This window comes from Theobroma cacao, chromosome 1 (genome assembly GCF_000208745.1).
Source record: "Theobroma cacao cultivar B97-61/B2 chromosome 1, Criollo_cocoa_genome_V2, whole genome shotgun sequence".
Classification (NCBI taxonomy): Eukaryota; Viridiplantae; Streptophyta; class Magnoliopsida; order Malvales; family Malvaceae; genus Theobroma; species Theobroma cacao.
Genome location: NC_030850.1, coordinates 4,697,289 through 4,719,390, shown reverse-complemented (window position 1 = coordinate 4,719,390; position 22,102 = coordinate 4,697,289). Strand labels below are relative to the sequence as shown.

The 22,102-nt window shown below is 34.5% G+C and overlaps 2 protein-coding genes across 2 annotated transcripts; both read left to right on the top strand.

The window, feature by feature from the left end:
• On the top strand, positions 4,094-7,813 carry LOC18611478 (protein CURVATURE THYLAKOID 1D, chloroplastic). The gene is made up of 5 exons (XM_007047750.2): positions 4,094-4,396; positions 4,610-4,845; positions 7,180-7,284; positions 7,380-7,451; positions 7,535-7,813. The coding sequence occupies exons 1-5, from the start codon at positions 4,249-4,251 to the stop codon at positions 7,604-7,606; spliced, it is 633 nt and encodes a 210-aa protein (XP_007047812.2). The 5' UTR covers positions 4,094-4,248; the 3' UTR covers positions 7,607-7,813.
• On the top strand, positions 9,994-22,102 carry LOC18611477. Its single transcript, XM_018114147.1, has 23 exons — positions 9,994-10,150; positions 10,739-10,811; positions 10,994-11,581; positions 12,161-12,258; positions 12,349-12,420; positions 12,520-12,657; positions 13,567-13,685; positions 13,777-14,067; positions 15,392-15,479; positions 15,623-15,728; positions 15,819-15,929; positions 16,142-16,305; positions 16,396-16,510; positions 16,980-17,204; positions 17,291-17,481; positions 18,075-18,242; positions 18,396-18,501; positions 18,881-19,018; positions 19,520-19,678; positions 19,760-19,960; positions 20,313-20,507; positions 20,655-20,726; positions 21,666-22,102. Exons 2-23 carry the CDS (start codon positions 10,764-10,766, stop codon positions 21,786-21,788), a joined length of 3,516 nt encoding a protein of 1,171 aa, XP_017969636.1. The 5' UTR covers positions 9,994-10,150; positions 10,739-10,763; the 3' UTR covers positions 21,789-22,102.

Genomic DNA, 22,102 nt, shown 5'->3' with positions numbered 1-22,102 from the left:
AGTAAACCATTTTTATGATTTTCTCTTTGACTTGAATGATTGGAAGTAGTACTAAAATAGTCAGAAAATGTGAATAGCTAGCTAGACATGGAAAATGTAGTGTCCAATTATGAAAAAAAAAGTAAAGTAGCCTAGTAGCTAGGAGTTCTACCGGCATGTACTATTTAATTATATTCATCAAAGAATCTATTTATTATTATGCGGATTGACAATATGACATTATTTACACTATATTTGTTTGATGTTTATCACAATCACAAGGGGCTGACTATTTACTATATCGTATTATTGGTGTGGCATGGCCTTTTATTCCTAGAATGTAGTTCTTTCGGTACCATGTAAGGAGGGGTTGTCCTTGCTCGTACCGTTTGGCTTCAAACATTGAAACAAATTCGGATATGCATATTTCATTAATATCTACCTCCTGCTTCTTAACTAATTAGGTTTTTGGATTAATTGTTAATTAGAAAGTCATTCACTTTCATGAAAAGTGGTTTTCGCTTTGAGTTTTGTTAATGATTTTTTATCATTTTTTATATTCAAAGTCTTTATTTGATGTATATAATTTTTTGAGAAGTCGATCAATTTATTTATTGTAGATTTTTTCTCCCGAAAAAAGAATGCTACTTGTTTATATTGCATGAATTTTAACTTAGAATGCTGAATCTTGCAATCAAGAAAGACGTTGCAAATTGAAATCTAAAGACACATGCACGCATATCCCTTTAACCCTTTTGAAGACTTTAGGAACACAAATTTCCAAGGCTTTTCCATCCTCTAGTAAAAGATGCTCCCCACTCTCCCATAGATAAAATAGATAATTCTTTCCTTTCTATCGCCCCTCTTTTTATTGGGGGGTTTTCTCCCAAAAATTCTTTTGGGCCAAACACGAAGAAGCTTTACTTCGAAACACATATCACGTGCACATTACAAAATTCCAATCAACAGCCTTAAATCACTTTTTCGTAAGCTAATAAGATCCAAATCCAAATTAATTAACAAAAAAACTCTTTAATTTTGGATACCCCATGGTAGGATTGTGGTCCAATCTCCAAACACAGTCTTTGATAAGTTTTCTTTTTTTTTTTTGTTTTGTTTTTTGTTTGGGATAGTGTTTGAGATTCGAGTTCTCGAGAGTGATTCCTCTTAAACCACCCTCCATATTCTTTCCATCAAAAGCATCCATAAGATCAGCCATGGCTTCCCCCTGCAAATCCATGGTAAGCGCTGAACCACCAATATAAAATAAAATTGTCTTCTCTGGGATCTACACTGGCTCCACATGTCTCCCTCCAGCCATGCCACTAGTGAATTATATATTGCATATTTTCTTATCACATTCATTTGCTTTGGAAACTAGCTAACATATCTCATCGCAGCTACAGCTAGTTATTCTTGGCATCTGCCAGTCTTTAGTTCCAAGATTTGAAATATGATGAGAATATCCAGCTTTCATTGAGTACTTCAATTTGACATGCAAAATAAACTTAAATTTAAATTTATTCAAACTCGAGAATTTAAAAATCATGTTAAAATGATTTCAAACTTATTCAAATTTAAGAAAAAATTTGAAGTGATATCAACATTTGAAAGATCTGAATCTAAGATCACTCAAATCCATACTAGTATTAAAACAAGCCTATCCGTATCAGAATTTATAACTTTAATTCCATAATTTCTAGGAGTAACAAAAATGATTTATTTGCAAACTAATGCAAAAGAAATTCAATGTGGAACGTGTATGATAATGTTGTAAAACTTAACTGGCAAATTAATTTACATGTTTCTAGAACAACTTCATGATCGAGATCCTGTCCTTGTTACCCCATTTTGGCCAAATTTGGGAACACAGTGGAGTTCAGCATTCCTTGATTGTAGGCAAGGGGCCAAGGCCACGAGGCTGAAAGGAGATTGACAGTGATAGATGTGTACAATGCATTGGCAAATTCTTGGAATTATGGAAGCGTGTATAATTTGAATACGATCAAGACCTCACTAAATTCGATCAGAAAGTTAATGTTCCGTCATTATAAGCTGCATTTTTCAGATGTCTAGGAATAGAATCATGCTTTTTTTCTGGAGGGGAAGAAAGGATAGAAAATGGTCCTTAATCTACACTACATGTACACACCTGATAGACTGGATTAGAGAACGTACATAGCATCCGAGCCCACTTTCTGAAGGACCGAAACTATCAAACAGCTTACAATTCATTAATCTGCCCCTGCATGAACCCCACGGCAAAGTTGCGGTTAAGTAAAATTAGTTGGATAGGATTTTTAAGATTACTACGAAGTAAGGGAAGAAAATGATTCAGTCATTTTCAGTAAATTGTGTGCTAACTGCCAACCGCCTTGTCGCTTGGTAGTAACCAGTCACTTGTGTTAGGTACAAAGTCCAAAAGTTCGAAGTAAGTATAACCCCTTCTTCATCAGCTTGCATGCGTATGGAGTAATTCTTTGTTTAATTTGAGGAATGGGATTCGAACTTTATTGTTTGATCAGACATGTATGTACCAATCATGGAAGACAAATGCTTGAGTGCCACATATGGAATATCAACAATGTGTATTCTGTTCTTAATTCCATTATCGTAAGACCTGGAATTGAGGTTTCTATTTCACAATCCTGCTTTTGTGTCTAGCATTTTCTTCCTCAGTAACAAATTTGGGGAGGCTAATCAGCTGCTGACAGTCACGTATCCCTGAAAACTGTACGAAACTTCTTAAGCGGAAGTTAGGTATACTGAGTTCGCAGTTGAATAATGAGAAAGCTGTCCTTTGTGGGACTCCTCGATCAAGCTGTACTGAACCGCAAATGGTTTCCTCTTTGCTGAGGATAAAAGAAAGAAAAAAAAATCAGAATGTTCAACAATTTCATTCACATCAAACTGATATTTGTAACATTAATATCCAATAAACACAAAGCTCTGTTCACGTTCATAAAAAGCCCAAGCTTCCAAAGAACCAATGTCCTTTCATCTCTGCAAATTATATTGAATAATGTTCAGGGGGATTAACAATTGTCATTGCTGCAAATGTAGTGGTTCAACAGTTATTATTTTGAAACCCAGGTGCTCAAGAACCAAGGGGGGAAGCCAGTAGTCAGGAACCACCATGAGGCCTGAAACTCATTCAAAATTCATAGTAAGGACCAAACGAACCAGAATTAGTTTCTTTTGCAGAAAGTCTATTCTTTGTTTTTAACGAGTGAGATACTTCTCCTGCCCAAAGAAAGCGGGAAAACCGGTTGCAAGGAACAAAGTGCTGACACCATCTCCATTAAAATTTATTTGATGTATGTCCATGCATTCCCTATTAGCCTAGATTTTCCCCCAGGCCTCAGCCCTAAATTTCTTTGGTTCCGTGTTGCTGCAAGCATACACTCGGTCCAAGGCAGGCAGCCAAGGCTCCTGTTTGGAATTGGATTGAAGTGGGCTTTTAGTGGCTTCCACGGCTCTTTTCGAAATGGCATCAGATTGAAATGGGCTTACATCAGCCCAAAACCTTAAATAGGAAGATTCACTTCCATCTCAGCACGCTTGCTATAGGATTAAAAAATATGTATTTCAGAGTATTTTATTTATTAATTACTATAAAATTTTTATTTTAAAAATAAAATTTAAATTTTTTTCTTCTAACAAAAAAAATATACTTCATCTATGTCATATTTAATGTTTACTTTGTAACATATATAAATTGATAATTAATATTAATATTTTATATATATTTTTAAAAAAATTTGACATGATAATATGATTATATGATATTTTTATTTTTTACGTCAACATAGAGTGAGATATAAATAATCAGTGATATTTTGATTAATCAACTATCAATTATTATTTGACCATTCAAAAAAACAAAAAAAATTTAATTAAACAAAAGTAAAATTTTATATAAAATTTTTAAAATAATTCATAAACACTTTAAAGTATTATATCTTATAAAAAAATCGGAGGATAGACATTATTTGCTATATCTCAAAAATTGGAGAAGAAAGGAAATAACAGTAACACGCTGTCGTTAGGCTTAAGATTTGTTTATTTGGCTGCTTAAGAACATTGAAAACAATAAAAAGTTGTAAATATTGGTTCTAAACTTCTTATTACCGAAACAAGGAAGGACAACCCTAGACCTAAAAGACCGCAGGCCACCCTTAATAAATACTAAATTTCTCCACTGTGCACTTCCAGAGTCGCATTTCTCTCATAACTTCAAGCTTCACTCTCCTCTTTTCACTCAGAAAGATGGAGCTCTGTACGAGCCTCACCCAACCCATTTCCACTCTACCTGCCGTCAGATTCCTGACCCCAACTCTCTCTCTTCCTTCTAAAACCCCTCTCTCTCTCCACCAACCACCGCTTTCTCGCTCCAGCGCCCGCGGCCTCCGTTCCCGTAAGAAATCCAAAAACCTTAGTCTCTCTTTTTGTTCCTTATTTCATCTGCCTTTTTCATTCTTCTATCTCATTTTTTGTTTTCTTTTGATATGTTGTTCTTGTAGTACTGTTTAGGAATTTTTTTAATAGATTAGAAAGTGGAAAGCTACACTTCGTAATTAAAAAAATACTACTAGGGTAATAATTATTCTTTTTTTTTTGGGCTTTGTAGGGGTTTTGTATTTTAACAGCCCGTTGCCTAAAGCAACAACATCCGAAGAAACCTCCTCGACCGGTCCGAATAGATTTTTCGGTGATGATCGGGACGGCGTGGTCACATTGGAAGAAGTTCCGGCGATGGAGAAGAATAAATACAATGAGAAGCTGCCGCCGGAAGAACCTAAAGAAGAGTCGGGTGTCGATGTGGAATCGCAAATATTTCAGTTTTTGGAGAACCTTAAAGCAAAGGTTTTCCCATTGCTTACTCACTTTACACTGTTTCAATATGCATCATCGTTTCTATTATACTTGTGATATGAAAGGTTAATTTCTGAATATAAAGAGAAAAGAAAACGAAGGTTGATTACTTGTGTTTTGCTGAGATGCACTGTTTAGAAACATAAAACTCATTGCTTGTTTGATCTTACATATAATTAAATGGCATGTTATCAAATTGGAAGGAAACATTTATGAGTTGTCTAACAATTAATTGTTCAATCATTTGGAAGGTGCTTTTCTGGCATTAGAATGAATTGACAAAAAGAAACATCAGAGTTATTTTTTTAACCTCGTTAGTTATGTTACTAAGTGAGAAAAGAAAATTTTTTGGCCTTTTGATGTTACTTTTTGTTGTCAAATTTGGTTGCAATGATGAGGTTTTGGAATCATTGAATGGCATTTGTTGAATGCTTGATGAGACTTCGACCATTGTGTTGATCCTGAGCGGTTACCTGAGCAACCTAGTGACTTAATTGTTTTATATATTTCCTACTTTTGTGTCCTTTATTATGTTTTGTGTTCTGATTGGATGTTTTGGTGATAAGCTATTTGTTTCTTCCCACTCAAAATTCTTGGTTGGTAGGAACTTGTTTTTCTGTCAGCTGCCATTTCTTCTTACCCCCACGTTCCTTTTTGATAACAAGAGCCATTTTCCAATTTTGGTTGCAGTCAATCACTTTTGTTCCCCTCATTGTTTTGAGGTTTTGTTTATTATGTTTTTTCTCCAGTTCTTCAATTAAAATTATAACGGTTGCCATGATGAGTATCAGAATTAGTTAAAGTATATTGTAAATACTTGATGAAGAGTCGACAACTTTGTCGAACTGAGCGGTTACCTGAGCAACATGATAAGCTAATACCTGTTCTCACTTAATGTTCCCTCCAAGGATAAAATATTGTCAAGTTTTTGTATCACTAAATCATTTTGCTACCTATGCCTTGTTTTTGATATTTCCATTCATTAAATTATTGCCTGTCTTCTCAAATGCAAATTTTTACTGTCATAACCATCAAAATTTGGTCAAAGGGTAATTCTTTGTTAGACAGTGACAACCATTTTCATGTGAATTGTTGTCTGAGCAACATATTTTCCCTTTTCAGAACATACAAACTCTTTCTATCTCTCTTTCTCTTGGTTACCATAACTTTTCTGTTTTTCTTTTACTTTGCACTGTTAATTGCTTGAATTTAATTGAATTATTGTTCTGCTTCTCTTTTACCTATATGTTCTTTTCTGTTTTAGTCTTAGGCCTTTGAAGCTATTTCATACGTGTATCACATAGCTTCATTTTAAATTCTCACTTTTCCATGAGTACTTGTAAATTTTGCCCCAAATCCTTGGTAGCTAAGGTTAGATCCACCCTTTTATTCTTTGCCTTGTTTTGGGTTTTATTTACTAAAAGTGTTCAATTGTTTCTTCAATGAATATGCAAATTGGTTGCCGTGATGACTACTAGAATTTATGAAATTTTTTATGAAACATTGACAACCATGTCAATCTGAGCGGTTACCTGAGCAACACAATTTGTTTAAATTCATATACTTCCTCAGAGCAAGATTTAGGGGTTTTTTTTAATTCCCATTTATAAAAAATTTCACTCTCTTTAGGGTGCAAATGTTTTTATGGATGATCACTAAATTTGATGAAAGTTAGGGCCATTTCTGGCTGAGATGTCAACAATGAGGTCGAAGTTGGTTGTTATCTGGGCAGTATGATTTTTTTTAAAAGTTTTTTGTATCTCTTTCGTCATGGTTTTGGCTGCCCCTTTTTGCATTAGAAGGTTTTCTTCCTTGATTCTTTCCTGAGCAACTCAATCTATGGAGTTTGTCTGTTGCTTGTCTCTCTCTCCGACATTATTTCCTCAAAGCTGCTTCATTGCTGCTTGCCAGTTTAGATTTTTGCCTGATTTATTTCAAGTTCTTGATCCTAGGCTTAAGTACTTCCTCAACCTTTATTTCTTTTTTAAATTTTTTGCATCACTGACCCATTATTTTTTCTTTGTAATGTTCTCTTTGAAGAGTGTTTCTTCATCTGTTACTGTTGATTTTTTTTTTTTATTCTTATGCCCTGTCTTTTTTTTTCGGTATTCTTTCTCTTTGTTTTATTTTAATTTTGATCATTTCAATGTAATGAGAGAGAATAATATGGTTGATGTAGGAAGAGGATGATTTGAAACACAGTGTTGCTCTCAATACTATGTTTATTTTTAATTTCAGAGTTTAGTTGATTTGCTTTATTTTTATAAATTCTTTTGGTTTGCCATGGTTTGAGGTACTGATGACTTGATCATTAAATGCTTGCAGCTTGACTCTGAAGATGCAAATTCAATTATATTATATGGAAGTGGCGCCTTGGTTGCTTTGTGGCTAGCTTCAGCTGTTGTCAGTGCTATTGACTCAATTCCATTGGTATGTTTTAAAAATTTCTGTGATATCTGAGTTTCTGGATCACAAAAAAGATATTTATATTTCTTTTGAATGATGATTTATATTGTAACATTCAGTTCCCGAAGTTGATGGAAATTGTGGGTCTTGGCTACTCACTCTGGTTCGGCTCACGGTACCTGTTATTCAAGGTAGCAATTTGAGTGATTGATATTGTAAAGAATCCCCAAATGACGAAGAGAATTTCTAATTCTTTTTATTATGCATTTGGCAGAAAAACAGGGAGGAGTTGGCTGCTAAAATTGAAGACCTTAAGCAGGAGGTCCTTGGCTCAGATGATGATTGATGTGGGATCTATTTTTGATTTACCACGAGTTGTTTGTTACATAGAAAGATGAAATGCAGAGTTGAATATTTTCTCTAGTTGATATTTAGGCGCTTAGTGTACAAATATGTCAATAATTAGACTAAAGTCAAAGCATCAAGATAAGGATTTATTGGTTTGTTTTTCTATGGTATCCATTTACTTCTTTCGTTGGCAATGGTTATTCAACACACGCATTCGTGCACGTGTATGTATATATGCAATGGTTGATCAACAACTGGTTGTCTGTTCCAATCATCTTGTATGATTTTGTTGATGATCAAATAAAAGCCAAGCTAGATGCAGAAATCAGGAAACACCTTATGGCTATGCATGTTATTGCGAGAGAGAGGGAGGGAGGGGTTCTCACTGCTCTATTTCACGGTGCAAGATTATAAAAATAGGGTGGAAATTAGGATCAGATCCACTGCTATGGTTATCTAATCATTAAGCTGCAACAGTGACAGCCGACAATTATTAATGGCCGAAATTAATTGTATTTCAACAAATTCTTGACAATTTGTTGTGATTTAAATGTGTTGAATAGAATCTAAATAAAAGTCAGAGCAATTGTTATGCGGATTGTCAATACCACAAATTAAAGATGCCAAATCTAACCAAATTTAACAACATACTGCATTCGTATTTGTTAATATATATATATATATTATATATATTATATATATGTACGCGTACGGTCCAATACATACACAAATTGCACATTATTTTCAAAGTTGGGGGAAGGTAAAGTTTCTTCTTTTTTTCTGTTGGATCTACGTGCTTGTTTGCAGTACTAATTGCAACCTTCCTTCCTTTTGCCATTAGAGTACTTAGAAACATATTAATCGCAAAAAAATAAAAAAAAATACAATTGCAAATGAAATAATGGTTACCCTAAACAAAAGAGGAGTTCGTTAAAGAGCATGAAATTGTACGATAGAATAATATCTAAAAGGATATATGAATTATTTTAAAAAATTTAATTAAGTTGTTATTTTTTTATTTTAAGTCAAATAAATTTTAATGATTAAAAGTTGACAAATTATTGTTAATCAAAACATCATTTATCTTTTTATATCATATGATGATATTAATATGACATATTGACATATCATATTGAATAAAATCATGAAATTTTGATGTAACATGATGACATTATCACATTTTTTACTCTCCACGTTAACAACACATCAGTATAAAATGATAAGTGTCATTTTAACTATGACAAATAATTAATCGTGAATTATAAGAAATTATTCGATAAAAATAAAAATATAAAAACTTAATTAAACATAATAAAAAAACAATCACTTATTTAAATTTTTTTAAATATTATACTTTAAATTAACCTATACTATACTATCGTCATCTTCGTTTCCATTTTTTTCTTTTTCCTAAGGCAACTTTTGTGTGCCATATATTTTTATTGGTTAGTACTAGTGCAAGTCCCATTCAAATGCATGCTCGTAATGGAACTTGAGAGTCGAAATTAAAGGGCGGCAAACACATGGCCTACTTTAGGTGAAATAGGAAAGTTCATTGTATTTCAATTATAACTATTGGCTTCTGTGAAGAAAAGTCTTGGTGCTTTTCCTTTCGTATGAAGTCCCATGGCCTGTTTATGATGGAGCCTGGAAAGAGGCAGATAATCAAAGATTCAGAAAATAAATTTAGTACGTCATTATTGACTCCATTTTTTTGTAAGGTTTTCCGTTGATATAAGTGGTTTGGGATTCTAAATCTATTTTAATGTAATCTAATGTTCAAAAAAATATATAGAATAATACCTAAATTTTTTTTGAATTATTAATTAATAGTTAGTTAACTATATTAATTAAAACATCNGATTATAGTTCTAACTTAGAATATGCAGCTACTCTAATTTTATTTTATTATATTTTAAAGCTAATTAGCTAAACTTTATAAGTTATAATAATAACGTAATAAAGCTTTGTCTTTTCTTTTTCTTATTTTCTTACTCTTTTTTTTCTTTTTTTGTGTTTCTTAACGAGTAAGTCTTTTTTAGCGCGGAAAGCCAGTGACCAATGGGCATACAGCACACTCCCACTAAGGACTGAAAGCAAAACTCTAATCTTGGGGGTCCACTGGGACCCACTAATTTTCGTAAAGCAACCCATGGTACCGCAAATCGTGTGTGCAACCGATCCAAACTAAACGAAGCACCATCCAAAAAAATTAAAAAAAAAATCAAATAATTCGACCGTTCTAACGGGGCGCGCTTCTGCTTGCCACGTCAATTTCACGTTAATTTTACGCCTCTCCGTTAGTTTTATGTTGTCGTCCTAGGATCGGCAAACTCCTAAACTTTGTCTTCAAATACTGATTCTTCATTCTTCTTACTTAAAAAAAAAAAAAAAAAACTTTTTTCTATTTGAAGAAAAGAATAATTATAATAAATTTCTATAAAGCAGAGAAGAATGTTTGTTTGAATAGTGGAACAAGACCAATTATTGTTTTTTTCTCTTTAATTCTCTCACTAGCATTCCCATTCTCCTTACTCTTTGTGTGAGTAATTCTTCATCTCTTCTCTCTCTTTTACTAAACTTGGTAAAAAAAGTCAAGTTTTTTCTTTTGGTCGGCGGCATTTTATTGAGTTTTTGTGATACCCTTTTGCTTGTTTGATCATTAAAGCACAAATGGGATTTTAGCAATTGGTTTGTTTGTACTCTCTGATCACTGATTGGCATGTGAAGTCGAATTACAGAATCTTATTTTGTCTGTTTGGTTGGTGGGAATTCTCTAACAAAATAAAAATGCCGGTGGCAACTTATAGTTTTTTCCACCTTTTTCCGTTGATTTTCCTTTCATGTATCAAATAACAATTAAACAAAGTGAGGCTTTTACATTTTGGATTATTTTTTTTTTCTTTTGCTGGTTTTGGTAAAGTTCGAGTTTTTCGTATGGAGTATTGGACTTTTGTTTTTTACCACACTGCTTGGCTGGCAAGACAGATAGAAAAGACGCCGCATTGGAGTGTGCTAGTTTTTGATGAGCGATTTAGTTTGCTTTTGCTCTTTTACTTGTGTGTCTTGGCTTATTAGTTCTTCAATTGTCGTTTGGGTGTTAAAATCTCTCTCAATTGTTGGATTTTAGGTGAAGAAGAAGAAACTATACTACAATGTTCACGCGAGGCCTTGACAATGATGTGCTAAGATGGGTTCGCGAGGTGAGTCATTTCGATTATATACTTGCAGATTCATATATCTGTGCGTTTGTTTAGGTATTTGGTGCAAACATATCTTTATGTGAATATATATTTCGGTGTTTAGTGATGTTAATGTTTACAGTAGTTTGAGTGTGGTCTGAGGTGCTGGAGAGTCTGATCTTAATGTTTTAAACTTGTTTTAGGGGGGTGGTGCCAAGAGCAGAGATGTTTTTAGTATGGCAATGACTGCGAGACAAAGACCTGATCCTATTCCCAGTTTAAGAAATGCTGGATGGCACTCTGGATTGCCTCCAGCGAAATTCCATAATGGACATATATCTTCAGGTGTAATTCCAGTGTCTGGGGGAATATCTGTTAGTGGCAATGATGGTGGTTCAGGATCAGACATGGACACGTCATCTGATTCAGATGAGTGTCCTTATGACAGGCAGTACTCATTCATATCATCTCCACAAGATGATAAGGTGCCAACTGTTGCAGCTGCTACACGTGCTGCTTCCTCGCAGAAATTGGAGGCTTGTGGTAATAGTAAAATTGAGCTGAAACTAGGAAATAGTGCTCAGAGACCAGCACGGGTTTGTGGTGGGAACCCTTTTGGGAAGCCTGACAGTCAAGAAGAGCAATTGTCAAATTCTGCCAGTAGCACTGAAGTTTCATTTATGCAGTATAGAAGCAGTGATGGTGTTGCACCTCATAGAGAAGCATATAATACAGAGAGTTATTCTTCTACTGTTACTTCTAGGGTACGCAATGAAATAACATCTAAACAGGTTTGCATCTTTCAATGAACTTGTTTTGGATGCAAAAGCTTTTTCAGTACTCTGTGGATCAGTGCATTGTGATGCTAGCATTCTGTTACAGCTAGGTTTTAGTATGTCCTTTCTCAGAAATTTGCTTTTTTCATTAGGTTCCTCCTTTTACTTTTTCTTTGTTAAGTTGTTGTTCATTTGATTAAGTTGCTTAATTTGTGCCACTGAAGCTTTAAAGTTGAAAATTACTTGGCATTTTTTTTTTCCTTTTTGTTCTTGGTTATACAAATTTAGGGATATATGTAGCCTTTTTTTTCCTAATGCAAGATATATTGGGTGATACCACCAGGTCAATGGGTAGGCCACCTGGGGTTTAACATCCCAAGTGTTAATTTTCTGAACTTTCTAATTGCTTGAACCGGTTACGGGCCTGAAGATGTTTAAATGGCTTTATTAAGAGGTATTTTGTAACTTGAATACATGTGCAATCTGGAATTGATAAGATTGAAATAAGAGACTTCTGTGATGCTTGACTTAATTTTATTGTTAATCTAAAGTCATTACACTTTGTGTTGTACTCAACTATCTAAGTGCATGTAGGTTTTTCATAATGGAAGAATGCAAAAAAAGAAGCCTTCTTATGATGATACCATTGTTCAGGATAACACCAGGGATGAGATTCTCAACCCATCTGTCAGGTGTGTATGTCTACATCTCTACCCTAGTTGCCTTGCTGTTATAAACCAAAAGTCATCAAGACACTACAATCATGCAATTATGTGTTACAGGACTGCAGACAGTGGAGGAGTTGATGAATCTGCTAGTAGTTTAACCACTCGTCACCCCATTTTTCATGCAAGGTTAGTTAAATAGCTAAGCTAAGCACACATTTCTCTTGGTTTAGACATTATACTTTCGTACAGTTTAGACAACTGACTGCATTGATTAAACTGTTCCAGTGGGCTTGGCCCATGGTGCGCAGTGCTATCTTATGATGCATGTGTTCGTTTATGCTTAAATTCATGGGCCAAAGGTTGCACAGAAGAAGCTCCCTACTTCTTGAATGGTGAATGTTTACAGTTGCGGAAAGCATTTGGGTGGGTGCATATATTCCCTTCTTTGTTTCTTTTGTATCTATTTTTGGTACTTATACATTATTTGTGGGAAGGGAGATTTGAACCCAGCTCTTTGAGCAGGGGGATACATACACCTACCATTGAGCCACATGCTCGGGTGCTGGCACTTGTGCATTGTTGATTAAAGGTTAATATGTGATAAAAGACACCAGGATAACTCTTGAATGGAAACTAAGATTAGTTGATTGAAACTGATCTGATAGTGTAGTTCTAATAACTTGATCTGCTTTCTGGGATGAAAATATGATTTATTATGCACATTATGAAATATGGGGTTTTATATAAGGATTGATGGAAGTGGGCTTACCATGTGGTACTGCTGTCATGGTTAGCTCCTTGCCTTCCATCAGAAAACATGTTATAATCTTTGGAAGAATTTGCGATGTGGGGTGGTTATCACTCATGATTGATCAAAAAACCATAGAGGTGATTTGATTCTTGGAAAATATTTCATGTCCAACGTAACCAGCAGGGTAAAGTTGCTAAATATATGTAGGTTTTCTTTGTTTACCGTTGAAGGAATAGACAGAAGTTGATGGTTAGCCATGAATTTGTTAATATCCATTCTGTAAATAAGCATTTTTAGGATGTACTACATACATACAACCAGATTTATTGCATCTTAACCAGAGCACTTTGTAGAAAAGCCCAGTGTTCATGTGAGTGCACATGCCTTCATTTGTGCATCTGTGCATGCAAGGTTCAAACTTTGTTGCCTGTATTTGGATATGCCACACATTCACATCATGCTCTTATTTGTTAACTTAAGCAGGTCTTGCTACTGCTTTATGATGTAATGCTTGCTGAATATAGTTTTTTTGCTGCTTGACTTTGACTGCCTGTCTCTGACTATTTGATTTAAATTTCTAGTTTACAGCAGGTATTATTGCAACCAGAAGAAGAGCTGTTGGCAAAACAATCTTCTGAGTTAGTCAGTGAGGCAGCAGCTCGTAAATCGAAGAAGACCATTGGCAAAATGAAAGTGCAAGGTACTGTCATGTTTCCAAAAGTATTTCACCAAGTCTTTAGTACATTTTGCATTTTTTAGCCTACAAATTTTATCCTCTTCCTGTTTGACAGTGCGTAAAGTAAAAATGGGTTTAGACCCTCCTCCTGGCTGCAATCTTTCTATAGTAAAGATGGAATCTCTTCATCAACATTTCTCCAATGTAAACTCAATGTTGTATTCTGGATGGGAAGCACTTCGGAAAGTTCGTGTGACTCCCAATACTCCTGCAAATGGTTCTCTTTCAAGGCAAAGTCTAGCTTATCTGCAGGCAAGTGGTCAGTATATAAAACAGGTCACCAAGCTCTTGAAAACTGGTGTGACTACTTTTCGCAGCAGTTCAACATCATATGAAGTAGTTCCAGGTATTTAAACCCCTTTTATGATTTGATATTTAGCACTACTAATGTTTGTTTGCTTGACGTAGTCAACAAGTTTTAACATCTAATGCTGTTTTTTTGTTTGAAACGGCAATCACTTGCATACTTGATGATTCTAGAGTAGTTTGATCAAGATCAGACATCTGCATCACTGACAATGATTTAGAAATCTGCTGCGATGAGGCCAATACTATGACATGGTAGACAAATTGGTAATCAGGGTATTCATTACTCTTGAACATATCCGATGTCCATACAGTTCAGTGGTTTCAACATCCTTTGCTTGGTCATGATGTTTCTCCTAATATTTGTTGCTTCTCTCATTATCACCTAATAACTCCTTAAAGTTTCCAAGAAAGAATGTATCACTAACATTAATGTGGTAGTCTCTACAGTTACTCCATAATTTTAGTGAATTAATGTTGTGGTATATGAAGACATGTCAAACTCATCTTTTAATGATCTCAACAATTGGTACCAATTATGTGAATCTTTGGCACTATCAAGGAGTAAATAGTTAATGTTTAAGAAATAACTTGACCAGGGTGAAATGCTGCTTAGGTATCCATAGCAGCTATCACCTGCAGCACCCTGCGGCAACTTGTCTGATACATGTGAGTTACAGGAAGCAAAATGCCACACATGTAACTACTGTAATGTTTCATTCTGAATGTTTAGATGACTGCCTTTGTTTCCTCAATTTAATTTCATTGACGGAGTGCAAAATAGAACCTGTCCTTAGTGATTGCAAATATCTAGCTATGGTAACTAAAGTTACAGTCAGCACTCTGATATTTTACACTGGGGGGTTGCAAGGGGATTTGTTTCACCTTCATCATCATTGTGTGAGAAGTTTTTTCAATAAAGCTTTTATCATATCAAGTAAGCAAAACCATATAATATTTGGAGAAATTTGAACTAAGAGAAAGTACTTTCTGAGGTGACTTGCTCTCACTCTAAGTTTGTAGTTGTACTTTAGCTGGCTGAGAATAAGAAGGCCATTGAGGAATAAATTAATTGTTTTGGTTATCTGATAACACTCTAGTTATAGGAATGTATGTCAATACATGAGACCTTGCATTAAATGTTCTTAGCAAGGATATGGTCCTAAGTAGAGCATGATTTGCATAATAGGATCTATTTTACCACCAACAGGAATATTGAGAAGGCTTAGGTTGTTGTTGTTGTTGTTGTTGATGATTAGTCTCCAAGAATAGGATACTATTTTCAGGTGCATTATCTCTTGACAGATTGATTTTGTACTTGCTTTTTGCACTATCTAACTTAAGGTGATAATTTTAATTCTCAGAAACATACTGTTGCTTGTTGAAATTGAAAAGTTCATCTGAAGAGGATGCGATCAGAATGCAACCAGGATCCAGTGAAACCCATATGTTGTATGTAGCTTCTCTGGCCTCTTATATATCTTTACCTCCCCCATATCCTTTCCCTTCACTTCTCCAAAAGGCTTGCTTTCGTAATACTTTTTTCCCTGCTTCATACTATGTTGAAATTACTTTCCTGATATTTTGCCACACAGCTTACCTGATGGTCTTGGTGATGATTTGATTGTCAAAGTTCATGACTCCAAGGGGCAGTATTGTGGTCATGTACTAGCACAAGTGGTTTCTATTGCTGATGACCCTGTAAGGACTTTTTGAATAAGTGCCTAGTCTTTAAGGCTTAGGTAGGAAGGCAGATGGTTACGCTGAAAGTTTAAAACATTGGTTATGCAGGGTGACAAGCTTCGATGGTGGCCATTATTTCATGAGCCAGAACATGAACTCGTTGGCAGAATTCAACTGTATATACACTATTCAACCAGTCAAGAGGAGAATAATATTAAGGTACATGCAAAACGTAATCATCCAATAAATTTTAAAATGGCTCCACTTAAGTTTTTTTTTTTAATTTTAATTTTTCTTTTATTTAACTGGTAGATTTATAGTTATGAATGTCTTGGCCACTAGCTACCTTTTTACTATTTGAACTGAAGCATGATGGCAAAAAACAACTACATTAGAAGTGCCAGTAAGACTGACTTTTTTTTGTCTTTTAGTGTGGCTTTGTTGCAGAAACTGTGGCATATGATTTTTTGTTGGAAGTTGCAATGAAAGTTCAGCACTTTCAGCAAAGAAATTTGTTGCTACATGGCCCTTGGAAGTGGTTGGTGAAGGAATTTGCATCATACTATGGAGTATCAGATGCATATACCAAGTTAAGGTATGGAGATGCACTACAATGGTAGTTGATGTCGTAATCATTGGCAGTTTTAAATTGCTTTGTTTTGTTTGAATTTCTTTTCGGCTGCAGATACCTTTCTTATGTCATGGATGTGGCTACACCAACTGAAGACTGCCTTACATTGATATATGAATTACTATCTCCTGTGAAGGGCAATAGCAAGCACAAATTAAGTCACCAAGAGGTATGTGTGCTATTTGAGCCAATTTTTTTTGTACTTTGATTTTTGAAGTGCTCTTTATTTGTTTTTAATGTCATGTGTCTGGTATGTTAAAAAATAACTGGTCACTTTCGTCTTATTAAGTTGAGCTAATCAGATAGTATCAACTCAGAAAAAGAATTGTCAAACAGTAAACAGCTTTTCATATTCTTGTCAGTTTGGATCTTCGGATTCACCACCTAATATACAAGTCACTTACTAGAATGTTTCTTCAATTTTTATCTTAATTTTGATTTAGTTCAGATGTGCCCCTTTCAATTGACATTTGGATGCATCTCTGTTACATTTTAATTTTTATCCTTTAATCTTGTAGCATATGACAGTGAAAATTACACGAAGGCACATACATGCAGACATTAGCTTATATACATGTTTTGAATAAACACAAACTCATTTTTTTTTCTTATTAATATAATACTGTAATATCAAACAGAACCGCATCCTAGGGGAAATTGAGGAGCAGGTCCAGCAGATTTTAACTTTGATCTTTGAGAATTACAAGTCATTAGATGAATCGTTGCCATCAGGGATGATGGACGTTTTCAGGGCTGCCACTGGATCACCACCTCCTTCCTTGGTCCCTGCTGTCAAGCTCTATGGCCTATTGCACGATATATTAAGTCCTGAGACACAACTGAAGTTCTGTGGATATTTTCAGGTATAAATGACTTATTTCTTCAGAGTCATGGTTTCATAAATTCCTTTCCTGTTTGTTCCCTTTATGAATTAGCAATAACCTTGCAGGCTGCTGCAAAAAAGAGGTCAAGAAGGCACCAGGCTGAAACAGATGAGATTATTTTGAGCAATACTGAGGGTGCATTGATGGATCCCTTGACTCTTTCAAATTCTTATCAGAAGATGAAATTGTTAATTTTGAGTATCAAAAATGAAATTTTCACCGATATAGAGATCCACAATCAGAATGTTCTCCCTAGGTGAGTTTTCTCCTTACTTCATGAGATCATATATACCAAATAAATATTATAGTCCTGGCACAATTGGCTTTTTCTTCCCCCCTCCCCCTTGTTGATCTATTATGACTGTATGTGTTCTTATGTTGAAATTTATTTACACATATGGCTATGCATTCAAACTTGTGAGCAAATGTTGGACATGGTTATGTGTCAATTTTTACTCATTTTTCCTTATATTTGGAGAGTAAAGATTCCATATCCATGTCCAGTTTGAGGTTTTAGATAGGTTTCTGACATGGGTACTTTAGGATAAATGAAGGGTTGTAGTAACATAGCATCTAGGGTACCTTGTAGCTGATTAGCATTAAAAGTTTAGCGCGCAAAAGAGAGAGAATTTCTTGTTAATAAGAAAGAGCAATGCAAATCAGTTCGAGGTGGAAGATTAAAATATGGAAAAAGGGTTAAAATTGGGTGAATGCAAGCTTTTAAATGTTTTAAAATTGCATAGAGTTTTGGTCTGTCCCTTCTTTGCAAATGTTTTCTGGCTTTGTCAAAAGACTGCTTGGATTCTTCTGTGCTAATATCTGTCAGTGCTCTATTTGACTTTTTTGCAGTTTTGTAGACCTTCCAAATCTCTCTGCACCCATATACAGTGTGGATCTTTGCAGTAAATTGCGAGCATTTCTTGTTGCATGCCCCCCTCCTGGCCCCTCTCCACCTGTAATAGAACTTGTTATTGCAACAGCTGACTTTCAAAGAGATCTGTCTTCCTGGAATATTAAGTAAATTTTTTTAATTTTTTTTCTTCTTTTACCTCATATATATATATATATATAATAAAACTTGTATTATTCTTGTTCTAATATATAATTTCTATTGGTTTAAATCACTTTCTGTTGATTTCTAGTCTTCTCTGATATTTTGACATTTTCCAGTCCCATTAAAGGGGGAGTTGACGCAAAAGAGTTGTTTCACTCTTATATAACCTGTTGGATTGAAGAGAAGCGCCATTCTTTACTTGATTCATGCAAACTAGATAAGGTACAAATCTTATGTTGTGGATTTATGTAACTGCATTATCAAGTTGATGGAAAATGCTGTGTCTATGATAGGTCATATGAAGTTGATTCAGTTTTATTTTTATCTTATTTTGTCATGGTTCAGGCTAAGTAGTTCTTGGGCATTTGTGCATTTTTCCCTTGTACTTGCTTATTATACATTTGAGAGAATCATAATTGATATTGCTTGAAATATAATTTGAGCTCCTCATTTATGTATGTATATATATATATATATATATATACACACACACACACTAGGGGATTACCAAGTGTGCAATGACTGATTAAAATTGATTGTTAGTAAACTTTTTCTATTTTTTCCCCTTAATGACAATTTTCTTGGAATTGATTTCTCTTAGGTTAAGTGGTCTGGTATTAAAACACAACAATCAACGACTCCTTTCATTGATGATATGTATGATCAACTAATGGAGACATTGAATGAATATGAAATAATCATTTTCCACTGGCCAGAATTCACTATCGTCTTGGAAAATGTACGTTCATCTGCTCTATTGTTTTATCTTGAATATTAACTGTTCTTCCAGATTTAAACATATATGGACTACAGAGATGGCATACATAATCCCAAAGTATTGATATTTTTTTTACTTGGATTTGGTGGATGACATATTATGTTTATATAATTTGTTGGTACTGCTGTAAACATTATGGAATATGGATCAGTAATATCAAATTTGTAAAATGGACCTGTAATATAAAATTAGGTAAGTTTTGATATTGAACCTTAAGTCCTGGTTTCAGCATAACAGTTCTGTTAGGTTCGCTCTTAATATGGCATCTTACTATTATAATGGTTTGAAATTTACAACTTATGGCATCCATACTTTTCATTAATTAATTCAAAATTTGGTAAAGAAGTGTCATTAACAAGTTATGGAGGTTTATATGATTAACCTTATTGTGTCTGTTCTTGTTTATTTTGCTTTGTACGAAGTGAACCAGTTATTTTCTTTGGTACTTGTGGCTATGAAAAGGCTATTGCAGATGTTGAAAGAGCCATTATTAAAGCTTTGGAGAGGCAATATGCTGATGTTCTAGCTCCACTGAAGGACAGCCTTGCTCCTAAGATTTTTGGCAAATATGTTCACAAATTCACCAAAGGAACAGCTAGCATCTACATTGTTCCAGATGAGGTAAACTTTTGTTCATTTACATGTTTTTCTGATTTGTACTGTTTTATCTCCTAGAACTAAAGAAAAATGATTATTTTTCAGTTGGGAATTCTTTTGAATTCCATGAAAAGGATACTTTATGTACTGCATTCCAAGATAGAATCCCAGTTCAAATCATGGTGTTCTTGCACTCCACCTGGTGGAAATGCAATCCCAGGAGAGCGTCTCAGTGAAATAACAGTGATGCTAAGGGCTGAATTCAGAAACTATATTCAAGCAATAGTGGAGAAACTTGCAGAGAATGTGAGTATCCTCTAGAATGCAGCAGATGCTATTTTTGGTTTATTTTAATGCTTTTTAGACTCCTACCATTAGTCATCCTCAACTCCTTTCCCTAATAGTAACTTGACATATGGACCAGACTTTATTCATATTGCTATCTCCTTGCTTTAGATTCCATTTTTCTTTTCCAGCTTGCTTTTTGGGTAACAGTATCAAGGATACTTATGCCAAGTCTTTGCACAGCTGGATGCATTTGGCAATGTTAGTATTATGGACATATATGAATGCACATGTATATACTTGTTATGCCCATGCATCGATATGCCTTTTTCAAATAATTGCTTATGCTTTTTCTTTCTTTATTTTTATGCAGACAAGAGTTCAAAGTGCAACAAAATTGAAGAAGATAATCCAAGACTCAAAGGAAAATGTTGTTGAGTCAGATGTAAGAAGTCGAATGCAGCCTTTGAAAGATCTCCTGATAAACTTGATAGAGAACCTCAATTCTGTCTTTGAACCTCATGTGTTCATAATTGTCTGTCGAAATTTCTGGGACCGGATGGGGCAGGTACATTTAGCAAATATCAGCATGCCTTACCCAAAATCATGAATTTATATACCAAATTCTATTCTCTATTTTTTTCACAGGATGTACTACACTTTCTGGATCTGCATGCCTTAACCAAAATCATGAAATATTCTCTATTTTTCACAGGATGTACTACACTTTTTGGAAAATCGAAGAGAGAACATGTCCTGGTATAAGGGCTTAAGGATTGCAATTTCTGTAAGTCTCACTTTGACCTTTGAACTTTCTGATATAAAATTGGATCCCTTGTATGAACTTGGCATTTTTTCTTTTGATTTCGAGCAAGTAACTCGAACTTTCATCACCATCAGGAAAAGTTTTGGGCTTTTGCTATGAAGATAAAATATTCTGTTAAAGCTTTGATATAATTAACTGCAAAAATAATATTGCATTTTTGTATAAAATGGGTATTTGAGGGGTTAACCAGAAGATATTAAGGTGCATTGTCTGATTGATACAGTCAGAGCTCCTTGATATGTAAACTGTAAAGCTTCAACTATAACCATCTTGGAGTAAATGGTTATGAATATGGCTTGTTACCACTGGTATGCTGAGATATTCTTTTTTACCCACTTGCACCACTCAATTACTTCTTCTTTTTTTTCAGTCTGAATATTCAGCTTGAGCTGAATACTTTGCCTACAGGATACTGAGATATCTGCTTGGATTAGCTTTTGGTGCATCCTTTTTTGTTATATCTGTGCTTGGTAGCTTGCACGGCATAAGCCATTGCTGCCTTTTCTTTTGGCATGATTTAAGAATGATATTTTCAGAAGTTGAATAGCTAAGAGTAATCATGATTGTGACATCTGCTGCCTCAAGGAGAAAATTATCCACGTGTCTGACATATCTAAATTAAATTTTGTTATATATTCTTTTCATATGTAAGCATTTAAAATATCTAATAACATCTTCAACTATCTTGCAAAATTTCGGTTGATTAATCTTGTGATCAGTGAAAGTTCTTTTAATTTGTTATTATTACATTATTCTAAGTTGCTTTTAAATCTATTTATTCTCGTAATAAATTGATTTGAATATGCTTTTATTTTGTCATTTTCCACATACAAGTTTTTTCCCTGTTGTTCATCGGCCTCTGTGGCTTATTCCTTGTTCATATGCATCACCATACTGCAGATTTTGGATGAAATATTTGCATCACAGATGCAGAAGATGCTTGGGAATGCACTCCAGGAAAAAGATTTGGAGCCACCTCAATCTGTGATGGAAGTGCGTTCTATGTTTGCGAGGATTTTGTAAATTACAACAACTACGATATCTAGGGTCGATTTTCCTGTGCAGATAAGTTGAAAATAGAAAATGGTTTTACAGTATTACTCTGCTAAAGGGAAGACAAACAGCGGACCTGAAGAGACTACCCAGGTGGATGGTTCAGCATAAATTTTGACCATGTTCTAACAATTTAGTGAAGGTTCCCCACCACAGCCTTCGTGGTGGATATCATTTCTTTGTCTTTTTATTGGAAAATATAGAAATTTTGGGAACTCAACAGTGTCATATCCAATTTTTTAACTCACCAGCCTTACATCCAGTTGAAGCTGTGTGTTTCTTCA

Bases quoted from the DNA above. Each gene is read 5' to 3' on its own strand.
- LOC18611478 (XM_007047750.2), top strand. From the start codon at position 4,249: ATGGAGCTCTGTACGAGCCTCACCCAACCCATTTCCACTCTACCTGCC. The intron at 7,285-7,379 runs GTATGTTTTAAA...TGTAACATTCAG, and splicing joins CTATTGACTCAATTCCATTG to TTCCCGAAGTTGATGGAAAT. The intron at 7,452-7,534 runs GTAGCAATTTGA...TGCATTTGGCAG, and splicing joins CACGGTACCTGTTATTCAAG to AAAAACAGGGAGGAGTTGGC.
- LOC18611477 (XM_018114147.1), top strand. From the start codon at position 10,764: ATGTTCACGCGAGGCCTTGACAATGATGTGCTAAGATGGGTTCGCGAG. The intron at 14,068-15,391 runs GTATTTAAACCC...TTTAATTCTCAG, and splicing joins ATCATATGAAGTAGTTCCAG to AAACATACTGTTGCTTGTTG. The intron at 20,727-21,665 runs GTAAGTCTCACT...ACCATACTGCAG, and splicing joins GCTTAAGGATTGCAATTTCT to ATTTTGGATGAAATATTTGC.